Raw genomic sequence first — 14,889 nt, forward strand, 5'->3', positions numbered from 1 at the left:
ATTAAAATTTTCTGTGACGTATGGCATTAATGGTTGCATGACGAAAACCCGTAAGCTAAACTAAACTCATAATGTAACTCTGTCTTCCTCTCGTCAAACCAGTGGAATATTTGCCTTGTGCTAACTTTTTTCAAACCATGAAAAGGAAGATGAAAATATGCTTGTCAAAATGTGAAAGTGAAAAAGGATTAAAACCAAACAACCCTTATAAATAGTAAAACCCATTTTTGCTTTTTTAGGTCATCTTCTTTTTCTGCAAAAGTAACGATATCGGTAACGGTAACGCAATACTTTTCTTAAAAAAGAAATGGTAACTAGTTGCTTTTTCTGAAAAAGTAATGGTTTTTGGTAATGCGTTCCTTTTTTTCGATATTTGTTCATGCCCTGAGCGATTCTGATGTACGAACTGCTCAAGGTGAAAATGTTGCCAAAAAAATGATCGGGGATCACTTAGATTGATACTTTAGAGTATCCGTACTATATCAGACCGAATATAAAAATATAGGTCGAAAAATTCATTCAATCCATTCAAATGTTTTCATCATAATTTTCGTGTCACTCGGGCCAGTCACATGAATTCAGAATATGTTCTTAAAAGATAATGTAATTGGACCCTTCAGTGGGATGTCAAATGTTTTTTATGTACCGAGGATGCATTCATTGTCTAGCCATTTTCAAGACACTATCCTGCTCGAATGGTGAACTGGACGAACTCCCGCCTTCTACTCTCTTCCGAAAATATCCACCTGCCCATTCAGCCGAGCTGACCCGGCAAATCCCAAAAGTAGCTGTCAGACAAAACATATTGCTAAAAGCTTGTCAAGTTTCGTGTTCATCACGCCAATTTGTTCCATTATCATGGGTCAAAAAAATTCAAAATCTCCAATCATATTTCTTTTCTACCATATTTGTTGAGTGAACTGACCCATTAGCCAACGACTCAGACCTGAGAGCTCAACTAAAACAAGCCAATGATCGTCACCCTGCCCTCAATTTCCAGTTCCCTGTCCCTTTCAAGGGAAAAAAAGAGAGACGAATGACGAAAGTTTGTCCATGGTTAGACGAAATGAACGTCGATGACCTCAAAGGAGTGCGAGCGAGCAAACTAGCCGGCGCCGCCCAGCAGCTTCCAATTTGAGGGTGACCAAGGCTGGATGCGTCCAAGTCACATTTGCACGCTTAACCTCCGTCTTTCCAGCATTCCAGTCGCGCGACCTCACCCGACATAAAAGTGTCTTTCCCCCCTTAATATGCCGGAGGATTGGGTAAGCTCGTGTCATGCACCTGTCCATGGTCTTCTATCCTCTTGGGCCGCCCATCCATTTCGCGGGTTTCACAAATAAGTAAACTCTGTGCCTTGTGTATGGGCACCCTGGAAGCAATAAGCCAGCTGCCCGCTGATCGGCGCTATTCTCCTGCCAGTGATTTGCGTGGTGCGTGTGTGGGGTGGATCTGCCTGACGGCCGGCCCCGCTCACCGCCCGTCGTACGACCCCCGCGTCCATCTATCTCTCCGTCTGATCCGTGTGATCCGTCTGTCGGCCTCATTCTCTTCCAGTGGAACGTTCCGGATTCGCAGCCCTTGGCCGCCACCGGCTTGAGTCCGTCCTCCGTAGCCGTGTTTAGCCCTCAAGCCTGTGCCGTTGACTCGCTTCGGCCCGGCTGCTGATCTGACTTGTGGCCGGTGTGGGCGTGGTATTGATTGAAACCCGTGAGTGGGGCCATGTCGGGCATCGCTCAAGCGCGTTTGGCCGAGGAGCGGAAGGCGTGGCGGAAAGACCACCCGTTCGGGTTCATCGCCCGTCCCACCAAGAATCCGGACGGTACGCTGAATCTCATGTTGTGGGAGTACGGCATTCCGGGCAAGAAAGGCACGCCCTGGGAGAACGGCATGTATCGCGGACAGATGATCTTCAAAGACGATTTCCCCTCCACTCCGCCCAAGGTCAAGTTCGTGCCGCCCCTGTTCCACCCCAACGTGTATCCCTCGGGCACGGTGTGCTTGTCCTTGTTGGACGAGGAAAAGGATTGGCGACCCGCCATCACCATCAAGCAATTGCTTTTGGGCATCCAGGATCTGCTGAACGATCCCAACATCAAGGATCCGGCTCAGGCCGAGGCCTACACTTGCTATTGCCAAAACCGAACGGAGTATGAGAAACGGGTGCGGGCCCAAGCCCGTGCCATGACGGCCGAGATGCACTAAAGAGACCGCTCTATCGCATTTGTCAAACGAAGCCATCGAAGTCGACTGAGACCTAAGAGTCTCAGGTTCATGTTCCGTCTGTGCTTTGCGCTTTGCTGTGGCTGGTGAAATAAACAGTTCTGTCCTTAACTAAGCCCCCCCCCCCTCTCTTCCCTCTTCCCGGCTCGAAATAAATCCTATTCATGTTGACTTCACGTTCTTTTCAGCCTGGATTCAACATCATGGATAATTTGGAAGAAGTGTTGCTCGAACTCAATCAGTTTGAAAAGAAATCGCCCGAAACCCTCACCCCCGTCATGGAGGCGTATTTGCTCTCCGTGGCTCAAACGGGTCACACTCATTTCCCTTGGCAGAAAATCAAACCCTTGTTAAAGCTGAAGTTGGACGCGGTCATCAAAGACTTCCACGCCTCGCATCCGACCGATGACTTGCCCCACGTGCCCAATGTCGATCCATTTTCGTTCCGGGATTGCCGAGACAAAGTTTTCGGCCAGTTGGATGGATTTCCCGGGATCCCTTTCACGGTTCAGCGTCTGTGTGAGCTTTTGACTCAGCCCAAGAAACATTATAAGCGCACGGACAAGTTCATGCGGGCTATCGAAAAAAATATGTTGGTCGTGTCGACCGTCGATCCGCGCCACAAGCCGCCCGTCGAGGAAGATGAACCCTCGGTCAACACCATTGTCAACGGTGATCATTCCACATCTAGTGACGGGGAAAGCTCGTCACCCCTTCGATCCAATGGGATCGGATCGCCCGGCTATCGACGGCTCAATCATGATAAGGACTCTGTGACCGAAACGCCTAAGGGTCCGCTTTTTCCTTCTCTGCCTGATAATTCCGATAAAGCGGAAGGAGATGAACCTGCGCCCACCTCCACCCCACCTCCTACTGCAGAGGAAACCGACCAAGGTACTAATCATGGCCAAACTTTACGTTGCTGATGGTATATTTTTATAAAGTGTTGGCTTAATCTTGTTTTCAGGTGAGAGTAGCCCAGCTGAATCGTCATTAGAAAACCGCCTGGCTTCCACTACTCAAGCAAGCCCGGAAATCAGTTCAGCCCCTGCCCCCAAATCGGAAGATTCTTCGCCCTCGTCCACCCTGTCACTTGCCAATTCATCGGAAGTCTCGTCGTCCTCTTCTCCGTCAGTATTGCCTCCCTCCACATCTGCTGTAGTCGAGACTGCGGAACGAACAGAGGCCCAAATCGACGCTAAAAAGTCCTCTGAAAAAAATGAAAACGAGGAAGACAAAGCACAGCCCATGGAACAAGATACAGCCGAGGGTAAGTCGAGTGATTCGCATTGGGTGGATTCAAAATTGTCAATAATGTTCCTTCGTTGCCCGTAGAAACATCAGAGGACATTAAGGCTTCGGATGATATTGCCATGGTTACGGGCTCAACTCACGACCTCTCCTCAGATACTTCTATAGATGATGTTACCAATCACTTGACCCATCTGGACGGAGACCCCTTGAGCAAGGGCGAAGGTGACCAGGCTTCCTCCGAGCCTGCTGTCGTTGAGAAAATGGATCAAGAGCCACCTTCTTCTTCAGTCGAAGTTCCAGACCAAACCATGGCTGAGCAGAATGCCCAAGGATGTGCGTCCTCTAGTGGGTCGACATCCGAAACCATTGAAACCAATACGAATGTCGTTGTTGAGCAGGCAGACACCAAAGATCAGGTTTTACCCAGCGTGGAGAAAGAAATGAAAGAGCCTGTTGTCGTTGCGGCTGCTCAAGAGCAAGCCACAACTTCGGACTCGAAACCCGTGCCAGGAGTAGAGGAAGAAACCCTTGATGAGGACGGACCCTCCGAGGCCAAGATTCCCAAAAAGGAAGATTCGCCAACAACCATTGCAGCTGCTACAATTGCTGTCACATCATCCACGGTGATTTCTTCCTCCTAGCATTGTTGCCTACTTGTGTGTTCAGTGTGTCGCCAAATGCTCTTGAGTCTATCCGACAAACACGAAGAAACTGTATTTGAAAAATTTGAAATTTGTGGACGTTGAAAGCATCAGAATAAAGTACTGATACAAACCATTGGAAAGTTGCAATTTCTAGTGATGAATTTTTGACTGTTATTTTTGACTTCAACAGGACTCAAGAGGCGAGCGACCCAGTCCATCGTAGCTTTTCCCGTGAAATTATTCTCTTTTTGCATCGTGCAAGTACACTACAGAGAAATTATTTGCATGAACAAACCTATACCCCCTGAAGAAGATCAGAGCACACCACGAATCTCTACACGAAAGGAATGGCCTACCCTAGATAGAGTGACAAGCACACTAGATGCGAGTTCGATCGAGCTGAAACTTGAAATGCATAATTGTAGCGATCAGCCGCCAGTCTCATTTGAAGGAAAAAAGCGATGTGTTGATTGAAGACGGAGTTGTTGGTTCTCAACTTTAGCACACCCGTTCAGATTTCAGCTCGTTCCTTGAAACCCAAAACTCACCCCCACTGGATCCACCAGATGGATGCTATGAGTTAGAAAGACCGGGCTGAATTCACATACGTTTTCAAGGCCGCTAGATGGCCTGAGCCAAATTTCCCAACTTTTTACCAAAGCAAGGTGACACTCAGGCTCCTTTGCCTGCATGGTCAACTACCGAACCCAATCACACGATCAATCGTTCGAGTAAATAGTAAATTGTATTTCGAGAAGCACTAATAATGATCCTTAGACATACAAGAAATACATTCATGCCTTCAGTTCACCCTAAACTGGGGTATGAGGTGGAGACTGGCACAGCGGGCCCAGCCCCTCGTCCGGTCACACTTCCTTCCTTTCTGAGCCCATAAACAAAAGTTACTGATGATCGATGGGAGTAGGACTGAGCTTTAATTCCGATTGTTGACATGCATGCATGCATGGTATGGTGGTATTGAATGAAGCCGGCCCTCGACCCAGTGCATTGGGTAGAAGGAGCTGGGAGCTGAAGGTAAAGCTGGAAGTGTATGTATGGCCCGTGGGTGCCGGATGGACACTCACCCCGACTTGACCCGGTGACCCCTGACTCGAAAGTCAGAAGCCGATTGAGCTTTGTGGTGATCAACGTTATTCTCCACCGATTAGTTGGCGGTGCTCAGTTTTGAATTTCTGGTCAAATGTTAAAAGGCTTAAATAGAGACTTGAAGGGTGATTCATCTCGTGTTACGGTTAAGTTTTAAACACGTCGCAGCGCCAACTAATCGGTGGAGACAGCCTTGTCCAGTCGACGGGTTCTGTTTGGGATTGAGTCCGAGGTGGATGATGAGTTCCACGGAGCTGATGTCTCGCCTGGGCTCCAAGCCCCAAATCGATTTGCAATTGCTCTTTGAATTGGTCCAGAAAGTCGGGCTAGAGCGTGAGGCCAACATGTCCCGAAAGAAGGCCCTCTGGATCCAAGTGGCCAATCGATACAATGCCTACTTCGGCGACGAGCTGGCCGACGAGCTCTACAATGCCAATTCCTGTCGGAGAGCTTGGAATAATCTCAAGGTGATGACGTAGGTGACAAGGGCCTGCTGCATCGAATCCGATGATACCATGATTTGTATTGCCCTCGATCTAATAGGTTCGGACGCGTAAGAAATACTCAGATTTGTTGAAGGAGCATGGTCCAGCGGACGGAGAAGAGCCCCGTTTCAAATTGGATCAGTTTTCCATGCGGATCTTAGCTGAAACGGGCGATAAGCCCGAGTTTTGGCCCAAAATCACGGAGTCCTCCTCCTCGGACAAAACGAATGATTTGACTTCGACCATGCGACAGCATCGGATTGATAAGAAACGTCACGAAACGGTGCTCTGGCTGCAGGATGACAGCTTCACACCCGGGTTTTCGTCCTCGGGTGACGATGAGTCTTCGCGGAATGAGGAGGCCCATGTCAAGCAGATCAATATCTTGAACGATAAAAGGGGGGGTCGTCAATCCCAACCGCGTCAGACTCCGTCCAGCTCATGTTTTCAAGAGGATTTTTATTCGAGTAAGCTTGTTAGATTGGGATTCAGAGCTGATGCGGCCGGAAAATCCTGAATTGGATTCGTGCTTTTAGGCCATGATTCCAATGATTCCTTGGCTTCCCACAAGAGTGATCCCATTCAGGTCTTCAATTCCAGTCGTGGTAACAATTCAATGAAATCCGAGGAAAAGCTGCCCTCCACCAGTCCTCATGGGTATATTGATTGTCTTGTTGTCATTGGAACAATGTACTAATGGTCCCTAAGACTATTCTAAATATGTTTAGCTATCGCTCCACCCACTCCAGAGTACGAAGAAGTAAAAATGAAGGCAAGAGAGCGCGACTTTCCATTCTACCTTATGAATCCGAGGAATCTCAAACGAGAGTGGAGTCAAAGCTGAAGATTGAGGAATACCATGTAAGGCATAATTGCGAGTTACTTCTACGTTCTTGCCTTTGGCTTTCCGAGCTCTATGTCAAATGTCAGTAACAACCCTCCATGGCTATTTAGGCGGATTTAGGTATTGTCGAGCGCAACACAGCTTGATGCATGCAGTAACCTATGTATACAGTGCCAATGATGGTTGGTGTCCTGGAAAAGGATCATAAAACCGGTTCATAGCTATGTTTTAGCCAGCCATTATCAAAAAACCCATGCCCTACCTTTCAAGCCAAACTTTGCTACCTAACTTAATTATTGGTTCATGTAACATTCTTTTTTCTTTGGTTCGTCTTTTTCAGATGAAACGTCAGATTCTTCGGATTGACAGAGATACCGCAGAAATCCAAAGGAGAGCTGCGGAAGCTAAATTAATTCGAGAACAGAAGCTTTTTGAAATAGAAAAAAAGAAGCTCACCGACCTATCTCTGATGGAAGTGTCAGCGGCCAAGTATCGAGCCCGAAAAGAACGGGCTTTGGCGCTAAAAGCCGAGAGAGACTTGGGGATTGAGAGCCCATCGAGTGATGAGTTAATGTTGGATCAATAGCACCTAAAAGTGTGCTCCAATCTTTGGAAGGGCTTTGATGGCTGTCTTGTGACATTTCCATTACTTACCGCAGTGAGAAATGCGGAATCAGATGTTACCAACGCGGAAACACTGGCCAAAACTAGCAATTATTGCTTGCATTAAATATTATCAACTGATCTTTGAAACGGCTCTTTCAATGCAATCCATGTTTGTGCCGGAAGACTTGAGCGAGAATGTGCCAAAATGTGTCTCTGTCAGACTGCCAGTTCAATTCAATTGGGTATCTCATGATTTTCCCAAGTCAGGAGTCGATGCAGTCGATTGATTGCCTGTCATTGATAACATTTAAGGACGACCATTGATTTTACTTGAGAGAGTTCTGTTAAGATCTTCACTCAAGGCATTTATAGACTTTGGGCTGTATTTGATAAATATGTGTAATCCAACCCCAAAGCTTTATCATGCAAAATTTCATGATTTTACTACAATGCAATAAGATGAATAAATATTTATGTTGCTGAAACGGTGCGTTGAATAAAAAGGGCAGGACTTGGCCAGAACGTGCTAGTTTCCAGCTTGTCTTTAATCGCTTGGCTAGGATAGAAATGTGCGATAAACTCTTCTCATGAATTTACATTTAAATGAAATATTTCAAGATATTTTTTGCCCCTAACATAATATTTTCCCAACCGGCTAGCTTTACCAATGTAGGAATCGAACCCACGCACACTGTCATGAGACGGAGCTAAAATTTGGCACTTTAGGCCACTCGACTAACTTGACTTCATTTTCTGTGGGCTTAAAGACTAATAAGTACCATTCGGCTTTATCAATGAGAAGGGCTTTTTTTAGTAATTGCTAGTTACTTTACAGACTATCCACACTTAGATGACTTGACGAGGTGCTTAGTGCAGTTTCCTTGTTCAATGGAAGACCCGGGCTCAATTTTCCTCTTCAATTTTTTACATAAAAGAAACTTTTAGACGCCGAAAACATGCAGAGACGCGGAACCAATCTGATACGGGCTTTAAAACTGCTTATCGGAAAAATTGGACGATACAATGGCCGGCTTCGCTAGCCGGACGAGTCTTACCCCACCAATCCACATTAAATTTCATTTCTCTCTCATTCATTGAGTAAGTCGCATGAATTGACTGGACATAACGGCATGTTTTGAATGAATGTAAAATCTTAAATGCACGTTTTTGGTAAATTTCAGAACGAAACTAAAACATATTGAACAAATTTGAACTCCATACCGTCACAAAAACATTCAAATGATATTGATAATTATCAGGACATTTGTGCAAGATTACTAATTTTGACTTTGAAGGCAAAACGTAAAAGGGAACTGTAAATAAAAATATCTTCGACCATTCGACATATTCCAATAAAAAAAAAGCTGCTTTCAAAATAACACTTTTGGTGAAAATTTTGGTGAAACCTCATTTTCCCCTCGACTACCAGAAAGCCATGATTGTGCAGCATTCAAACAAGTGCCATCAAGTATCTCATAGTCTACGTCTTTAAAAGTCTCCATGAGCTTTGTCCCAACCCATGTTTTAGGGTCAGTTCTAGTGACCGTAGAAGCTTAACCTGCGTTTTGAGAGCATCTTCTACCCCTCAAAAGTCCTTTCTTCTTTCTCGGCCTCTTTCAGTGATTGATTTCCTTCCTGTAATAATGCAACTTAAACTATAAGTTTAAGCCCCACCTGGCAAGCGGTCAGTTTAGTTGGACATTGTATTCATTAAGATATTTAATCGCAACTGGGGCTGCTCAGAACAATTAAAGTTAGCAAAAACTGCATATTGAAATTCAGAAATGGGAATTTAAGGCAAAAAAAAGCAAGGAATGCAGATATAATTTTTGCTCTATTCACTTGCTCAACAGAATCATAAATTAAACGGACAAAAATGCAAAAGAACATTGAAGAAGGGTACACATATGTCTATAAGTACTATTGACTGACTGATTATAGCTGGTCATGAGTTCTTTTCTTAAGTTTGCCAAGGAGTAAAAAGCACAGAAGAGTAAAGTGAGCCATGTTACGTCCAATGCACGTACAGCAGCAATTCGAGAGGGTTTTTCGTAACCAGTTGTCCTCCTTCGACAGTTCAGATCATCTGCACTGAAGAAAACTTAAGTAACACAATACATGAACTAATTTGAGTCAAAGAGTAAGCATGTTCTTGGAGAGGAAAGGAATCTATGTTCTACTTGTTGGTTTGGCCATGTTTTGGAAAAAGTAAGGTATTTGAAATAATTTGTTTTTAATAACTGAAGAGACATAATTGTGAAAGCTTGAGCAAAAGTGAGAGAATCAAGCCGCTCAGGATATTTTTGCCGACTTCCTTACCGCTACTGGGAATGGGATCCCAGCAACTCAAGACGGAAAGGGGCATTGATTCTACTTGATTTTACAGTCAGATAATATTTGATCAACCAACGAATTAGAGTTGGTGGATCTAGTTTGCCCTTGAATATGGGGTTGATCAGGAATTTTGATCAAAAAATTGCCCAAATCCGACTTAAAGGATGCTATTGTATCAACATCTACAGTATGTACATACTCTCTACGAATATTACAGGGAAGCAAATTAAACAATGAAGGAGCCCGAGAAAGAAGAGAATAGTTGAACTTCATGGTTTGTACTAGCCTGGATTTTCGAAGGCTTGAAAGTGCTCTCAAAACGCACATTAAGCCTCTACGGTCACTTGAATTAACCTTAAATCCCGGGTTGGGACAAAGCTCATGAAAGCTTTTGAAAACGTACACTATCAGATACCTTTCGTACCTTTTTAGTCCCAGCTTTTTTAGCCTTTTCAAACACGAGAGCTCCATCGTACTTTTGATGTTCGATCTTTGGCAAACCAGCTGAACTATTTGGAGCCCAAATTGGGCGAGGCATATTCAAGATGTGGCTGGACAATCGACTTGAGCAGAGCTAGCATCGTGATGCTATCTCTGGACTTAAACGTGCGATGCATCCATTTACAAGTTTGAAAAGCTTTACCCACCTTCAACTGGATGCGGTCATGGAACATTCCATTATTTTAAATGACTTCTCCTGCCATTGTGGCAATTCTTCAAATTTTACACGAAAGAAATCCAATGCCTTTACCTATAGTTCATCTTTATTGGTCGACGTGCCTTTCACTTTTTTACACTTGGAGGTTTTAGCTTTGGGTGCCTTTTTAGGCCGCACATCATTGGGTGTGAACGCAACAGATCGAGTAGCCGTGACCGTCGATTTTTTATGCTTGGGCAATTCTTTCGCACTCGGATCGGGATCAGCCAAACCAATGCTAGCAATAGACTCGTCTTCCGATGACTTGGTGCACGAAATTTCGAAGGCCAAGTCTCCCGGGAAAATCAGAAAGTCATCGTGTTGAGCAATCACCACATTGGTATAAATATCGTCTTTGCTCTTGGTCTCGCAACCCTCATACGGAATGGTTAACTCGGCCATCGTTCCACTTTCCACATCGTTGAAACACGGGAGTTGACCCATTTTGTAGCTACCTCTGGTGTAAAAGATGCCTTCGAACTCTTCAGAGAGTTCTAACTTGACACGCATGGAGTCAACGAGGCATTCCAGATGAACAGATTCGAATCCCTCTGTGGATGCCTCAATGTACACTTCATCGGTCATATCTTTTTCCCAAAGCTCGGCTTGAGACTTGTGGAGCCAACAAAAGCACAAGGATAGGAGCAAGGAAATCCGCCACACCATTATGTTCTCTGTTCTTACTAATGCTGAATGGCCCACGTTATTGACTAAGATGTTCTCTGTTCATATGGGAGGGAATGCCGCAAATGACAGGTAAAAAAATGCTGAGACAGACCTCCGGTTCGTTACAATCACAGGTGATAACATGAGTAGTCACAATCAATGAATTGATACATAGGGTGAACAATAAGCCAAATTCATTTTCGTTCAACTCGTAATATATTAATTTAAAGTTTACAAGAGCGTTGTTTTGTGGTTAAAATTAGGCAAGAAATGTGTTGCTTTGCGCAACTTTTTCTCTCGGGAAAGCGCAACCTCTTATTCCTCCGCCCTCCCCACAGGCCCCAAAGGTTGATGGTTCTGCATTGGATTTTGGATTTGAATACAAAGAAAGTCAATCATTTTGAATTTGATTTTACTTACTTCAGGGATAATTTTATTAAAGTTTTCGACATTTGCGCATCCGATTAAGGCCATAACATTTCAGGACATTTGTGAGGTTAGCGTTATTTTATCATTTGAACCGAATTCTTTACCGGTAGATGAGTGTGCGTATATATATATATACTACATGCACATGGGCCATTCGTGGAAGGTGCTGTATATGAAGGAAAAGAGGCGGAGCTGACAAGGATAACAAACGTGCCAAGCCACAAGAAGATTGTTCAAGGATACCACCACTTACTACACATCATGACAAGTGACTGATTTATAAGCTCTCTGGGAGTTGGCTTGACTGGGAATATCTATCTGTCTATCCATCCATGGATAGGTTCTAATTCTCGAGGTGAACCCCATGAAACCAACGAGGACACAAGAAGACGCGTTTTCAATAGACTCGGAAGAACAGCTTGCTTGCGTACTAGTCACCTACTACCTCCTTACCCATGGCGTTCTACTCTGCACATACCTTCTATATACACCCATACACACGTGGAGTATTATGCAGGAAAAATGGACACCGGTTAGTTCCCGACCCACAATATATGTGGACACACTGTAGTGGTAGTGCTTACACTACACAATAAGAGATGGTGATGGCAGTACAAGCAGTGGAACTCAATTTACCGATACTCCTGCTGTGACCTGTTTTCACTTACTTGTCTGGCTCCCTTTTCACAGTGATCTTTTCCTTTAAACAAATACTGGGCTGGTCGATATTGAAAAGGGTATATTCTTATAATGGTTCAAATGTAACACTAGGTTCGACCCCAATATTGGTCGCTAAAGTTCAGGCCAGAAGCCTAAACAACAATTCAAAGGGTCCATCTTTTTCTGTGGGCTTGGTTCGGAGATGGTTCCAAACAAAACGACTATACTAGACGCCACTCATTTATCGGTGTACCAAATTTATCCAAAGGGACTCCACATGCAGTCGCCGCCTACTCATCCCTTCCTCTGATGAAGGGGGGTGGTTGTACCTTCATAAAAGTCTGCCCTGGCTCGTGGACCATTCCTTTTATCACGCTATATATTCCTTCCTATCTTCCATAAAATGATGTCTTCTTAATGCGCTGTGACCACATTCTTTAATGACAAATATCCTCCTCCTCCTCCTCCTCCACAACTTCTGTCTAGCTAGCTCTTGCTTCTCTTTCTCCCTCGTTTAAGTAGGGTCATTTTTACTTCTATGGATTCGAGCAGGGCCAGCAAGCGTTACTGTAGGAATGTCGAAAAGGGTTCATTTTTTTACCAAACATAGCAGCCACAATGCGACATAGTAACACGTTTTATACACTGGTTATTTTTTGTAGTTACTTACAGCATAGCTTGAAATAGAGCCGACTTGCCCCATGGCAATCATGATGCATATTTTTGTTATAGGCCTTTCTGTTTTTTGTTTTCCAAAAAATTGAGCGCTCCACTTTTGGAAAGTTTGATATTGTTGTCTCTCCAAGACAAAACAGTGATGGAAACGAATTTGGAACTTCCTCAGACAAATATGAGCAAGATATTCTTGAGGACATTTGGTTGGTCTGAGGCATAGTTTTTCATTTATTCTTGGTTTCGCAGTATTCTCGTTTTAAAGGGTTTATGCATTTTTTATATCTATGCTTCATAAGCCATCGAAAGCTTGAACAAACAGTATTTGATGAAAATGGCTGTAGCCGCTCTTTAATACGGCCTAGTGTATACAAAAAGATTGCTCCCATTAATGGATCATAAATTTCATAGTGGCTGGCCAAGAATTCCAAAAGATTCCTAGATTGAGGCAAATGTGAAACAAAACTTGAATAGTTCCTGGCATTCGAGTCTGAAAAAAGCATCTTTATTTTCGTTGAATGAAGACAACTTGAGATTGATACCTACATACAACGTGACGGCTAATAACTCAGACACTTATCAGGTTCAGGCTTTGGCGACAACATAGTTTGAGGGCTAGTGCAAATTGCCATCTCGGGTTTGTCCCATAACTTGCAGTTACCACCGGCGGGTTTTGGCCTGGTCTCCATTGCGTTGCAGGTCCCGAAATCCTAGTCCCCATAAGCTTGAGAACGCCTCCCTTGCCAAAAAAAGTAGTCGTCACACTTTCAACTTTTTACTGCAAATCGCCTTTGCTCCTGGGTTCAAAGCCTGCCTCTGCTCAATGGGATGCTTGAATGAGGTTACTACCAATATAGAGCATCCACGTTTTAGTAGTATTGTTGGTAGTAGCAGTAGTAGTACTAGTAGTAGAGGAGGTAGCAATTCGTAGGGGACGACATTGAACACATCCCAAAATCCGACCATAAGGAAGCGAGGAGTGTGATGGGCTGGGACCCTTGGGTTCTCAACACCAACACCACCAACAGAAGCAGCAGATTATATATATTTTTTTTCTTTTCGTGTGACCATCGGCCTCTTTTCGTAGAAATTGGCCCCCAAGTCCAATATGCAGTTAAGGCGAAATGATGTTCGTCTCTTTTTGTGCCGGCTCCTGGGCCGTGGGTCCGTCCATAGGCGCGAGAATGAGCAAGAGGCAAGAAGACAATCCTCTAGTCGGTATAATCTGCAGCTCCCTGCGTACTGTACCACTTCGATCTACGCACATACGTATGTACGGACGGACGTACGGACGGACGGGCGGAGGTTCGGGGTATGGATGGAGAAGTGGAAGAAGTAGTAGTAGTAGTAGTAGTAGGTGTTCTTTTCGGGGAGGAATTTGTTGGGAGTTAGGGGCCAAGGCGAGAATGGGGCCATTACTTCTACTTCGTGGTCTTTGGCTGAATCCGGCCCAGATAGAAGATGGCTTTTAAAGCTCGGAGAGGTCCGAGCTTTCCGGCGTTCTACCCACTATTTATGGATATTGGGGGGCTAACGTATTTTAGATTGAATGCATATTGTCAAATCTCCCAAGACGACGCGGACGAAACCAGCCCCAAAGCCTTTACGTTGCCAGATCGACGGGCACGTAATCTTTTGCATTTTAGTAGGAATTTTGAAATTTTAATGTAAACGCTATTACCCCTAGTCAGACGCACATTGAAAAGCTTATGTGAATGTACTTGAAAGTAAGAGATCCGTTTTCGAGGCCCCATTTTGCCTTGGAAATAGGGGTGGAATCATCACTTCTACACTTCCATCCTCCCATTCATTTACCCAATGCAGCCTTACCAGCTCTGCACTCCACATGTGATGAAACTGATGTCAGTTCGGATTTAGGTCCTCCTGTCTTCTTGCTTGCTTTAAGAATTCCATTATTTTCCCCATTTTCCCATTTTCTTCTTCATCTTGTCTCCTCTCTTTTGTACAAATGACAAACTGTAAATGGCTTTTTACACCACGCAATTTCGTGTTTCTTCGTCATCGTCTTCTTGTTCTTCTTACTCTCTGTCTCTGGTCGTCGTTGTGGTCGTCGTCATCGTCGTCGCCAGAAGAAGCCTTGGCAGCCCGAAGATAAAAGATGTCCAACCTTACTCCAATAACAATTTGTATCCACGATAGATGATGTGTCAAAATAATGGGGGCTTCTTCAGTAGAACAAGAAGAACACTCGTCCTCAACTGCCGACTGCTCGCCCATGCATTTGTACTCTACACAACGGATGGATGG

General features: G+C 44.5%; 4 protein-coding genes across 8 annotated transcripts; 3 read left to right on the top strand and 1 right to left on the bottom strand.

Moving 5' to 3' along the window:
• Window positions 1–1,419: 1,419 nt before the first annotated feature.
• Window positions 1,420–2,411, top strand: LOC131887149 (SUMO-conjugating enzyme UBC9-B-like). The gene has a single exon (XM_059235682.1). It carries the CDS (start codon window positions 1,723–1,725, stop codon window positions 2,203–2,205), a length of 483 nt encoding a protein of 160 aa, XP_059091665.1. The 5' UTR covers window positions 1,420–1,722; the 3' UTR covers window positions 2,206–2,411.
• LOC131887146 (serine/threonine-protein phosphatase 4 regulatory subunit 2-like) lies at window positions 2,388–4,254 on the top strand. Its single transcript, XM_059235674.1, has 3 exons — window positions 2,388–3,117; window positions 3,191–3,493; window positions 3,559–4,254. Exons 1-3 carry the CDS (start codon window positions 2,388–2,390, stop codon window positions 4,116–4,118), a joined length of 1,593 nt encoding a protein of 530 aa, XP_059091657.1. The 3' UTR covers window positions 4,119–4,254.
• A 654-nt stretch (window positions 4,255–4,908) lies between these two features.
• On the top strand, window positions 4,909–7,646 carry LOC131887147 (uncharacterized). 5 transcript variants are annotated; one of them, XM_059235675.1, is made up of 6 exons: window positions 4,909–5,271; window positions 5,420–5,695; window positions 5,772–6,180; window positions 6,250–6,370; window positions 6,442–6,574; window positions 6,898–7,646. In XM_059235675.1, exons 1-6 carry the CDS (start codon window positions 5,173–5,175, stop codon window positions 7,141–7,143), a joined length of 1,284 nt encoding a protein of 427 aa, XP_059091658.1. In that variant the 5' UTR covers window positions 4,909–5,172; the 3' UTR covers window positions 7,144–7,646. The 5 variants fall into 5 exon arrangements, with proteins under 5 accessions (XP_059091658.1, XP_059091662.1, XP_059091660.1 ...); XM_059235679.1 differs by having other exon boundaries at window positions 4,909–5,262; window positions 5,416–5,695; XM_059235677.1 differs by having other exon boundaries at window positions 4,909–5,262.
• Window positions 7,647–10,243: 2,597 nt separating this feature from the next.
• Window positions 10,244–11,158, bottom strand: LOC131887148 (uncharacterized). The gene has a single exon (XM_059235681.1). The coding sequence runs from the start codon at window positions 10,858–10,860 to the stop codon at window positions 10,249–10,251; it is 612 nt and encodes a 203-aa protein (XP_059091664.1). The 5' UTR covers window positions 10,861–11,158; the 3' UTR covers window positions 10,244–10,248.
• Between the last annotated feature and the right edge of the window lie 3,731 nt (window positions 11,159–14,889).

Source organism: Tigriopus californicus, chromosome 9, assembly GCF_007210705.1.
Source record: "Tigriopus californicus strain San Diego chromosome 9, Tcal_SD_v2.1, whole genome shotgun sequence".
NCBI classification, from domain to species: Eukaryota; Metazoa; Arthropoda; class Copepoda; order Harpacticoida; family Harpacticidae; genus Tigriopus; species Tigriopus californicus.

What these genes read in the sequence shown, in the direction of transcription:
- LOC131887149 (XM_059235682.1), top strand. Translation starts at nt 1,723, where the DNA reads ATGTCGGGCATCGCTCAAGCGCGTTTGGCCGAGGAGCGGAAGGCGTGG.
- LOC131887146 (XM_059235674.1), top strand. Translation starts at nt 2,388, where the DNA reads ATGTTGACTTCACGTTCTTTTCAGCCTGGATTCAACATCATGGATAAT. An exon ending in TGCAGAGGAAACCGACCAAG is followed by an intron (nt 3,118 to 3,190) that starts GTACTAATCATG and finishes TCTTGTTTTCAG; the next exon opens with GTGAGAGTAGCCCAGCTGAA. An exon ending in GGAACAAGATACAGCCGAGG is followed by an intron (nt 3,494 to 3,558) that starts GTAAGTCGAGTG and finishes CGTTGCCCGTAG; the next exon opens with AAACATCAGAGGACATTAAG.
- LOC131887148 (XM_059235681.1), bottom strand. Translation starts at nt 10,860, where the DNA reads ATGGTGTGGCGGATTTCCTTGCTCCTATCCTTGTGCTTTTGTTGGCTC.
- LOC131887147 (XM_059235675.1), top strand. Translation starts at nt 5,173, where the DNA reads ATGTATGGCCCGTGGGTGCCGGATGGACACTCACCCCGACTTGACCCG. An exon ending in TGAGCTTTGTGGTGATCAAC is followed by an intron (nt 5,272 to 5,419) that starts GTTATTCTCCAC and finishes CGGTGGAGACAG; the next exon opens with CCTTGTCCAGTCGACGGGTT. An exon ending in CCCTCCACCAGTCCTCATGG is followed by an intron (nt 6,371 to 6,441) that starts GTATATTGATTG and finishes AAATATGTTTAG; the next exon opens with CTATCGCTCCACCCACTCCA.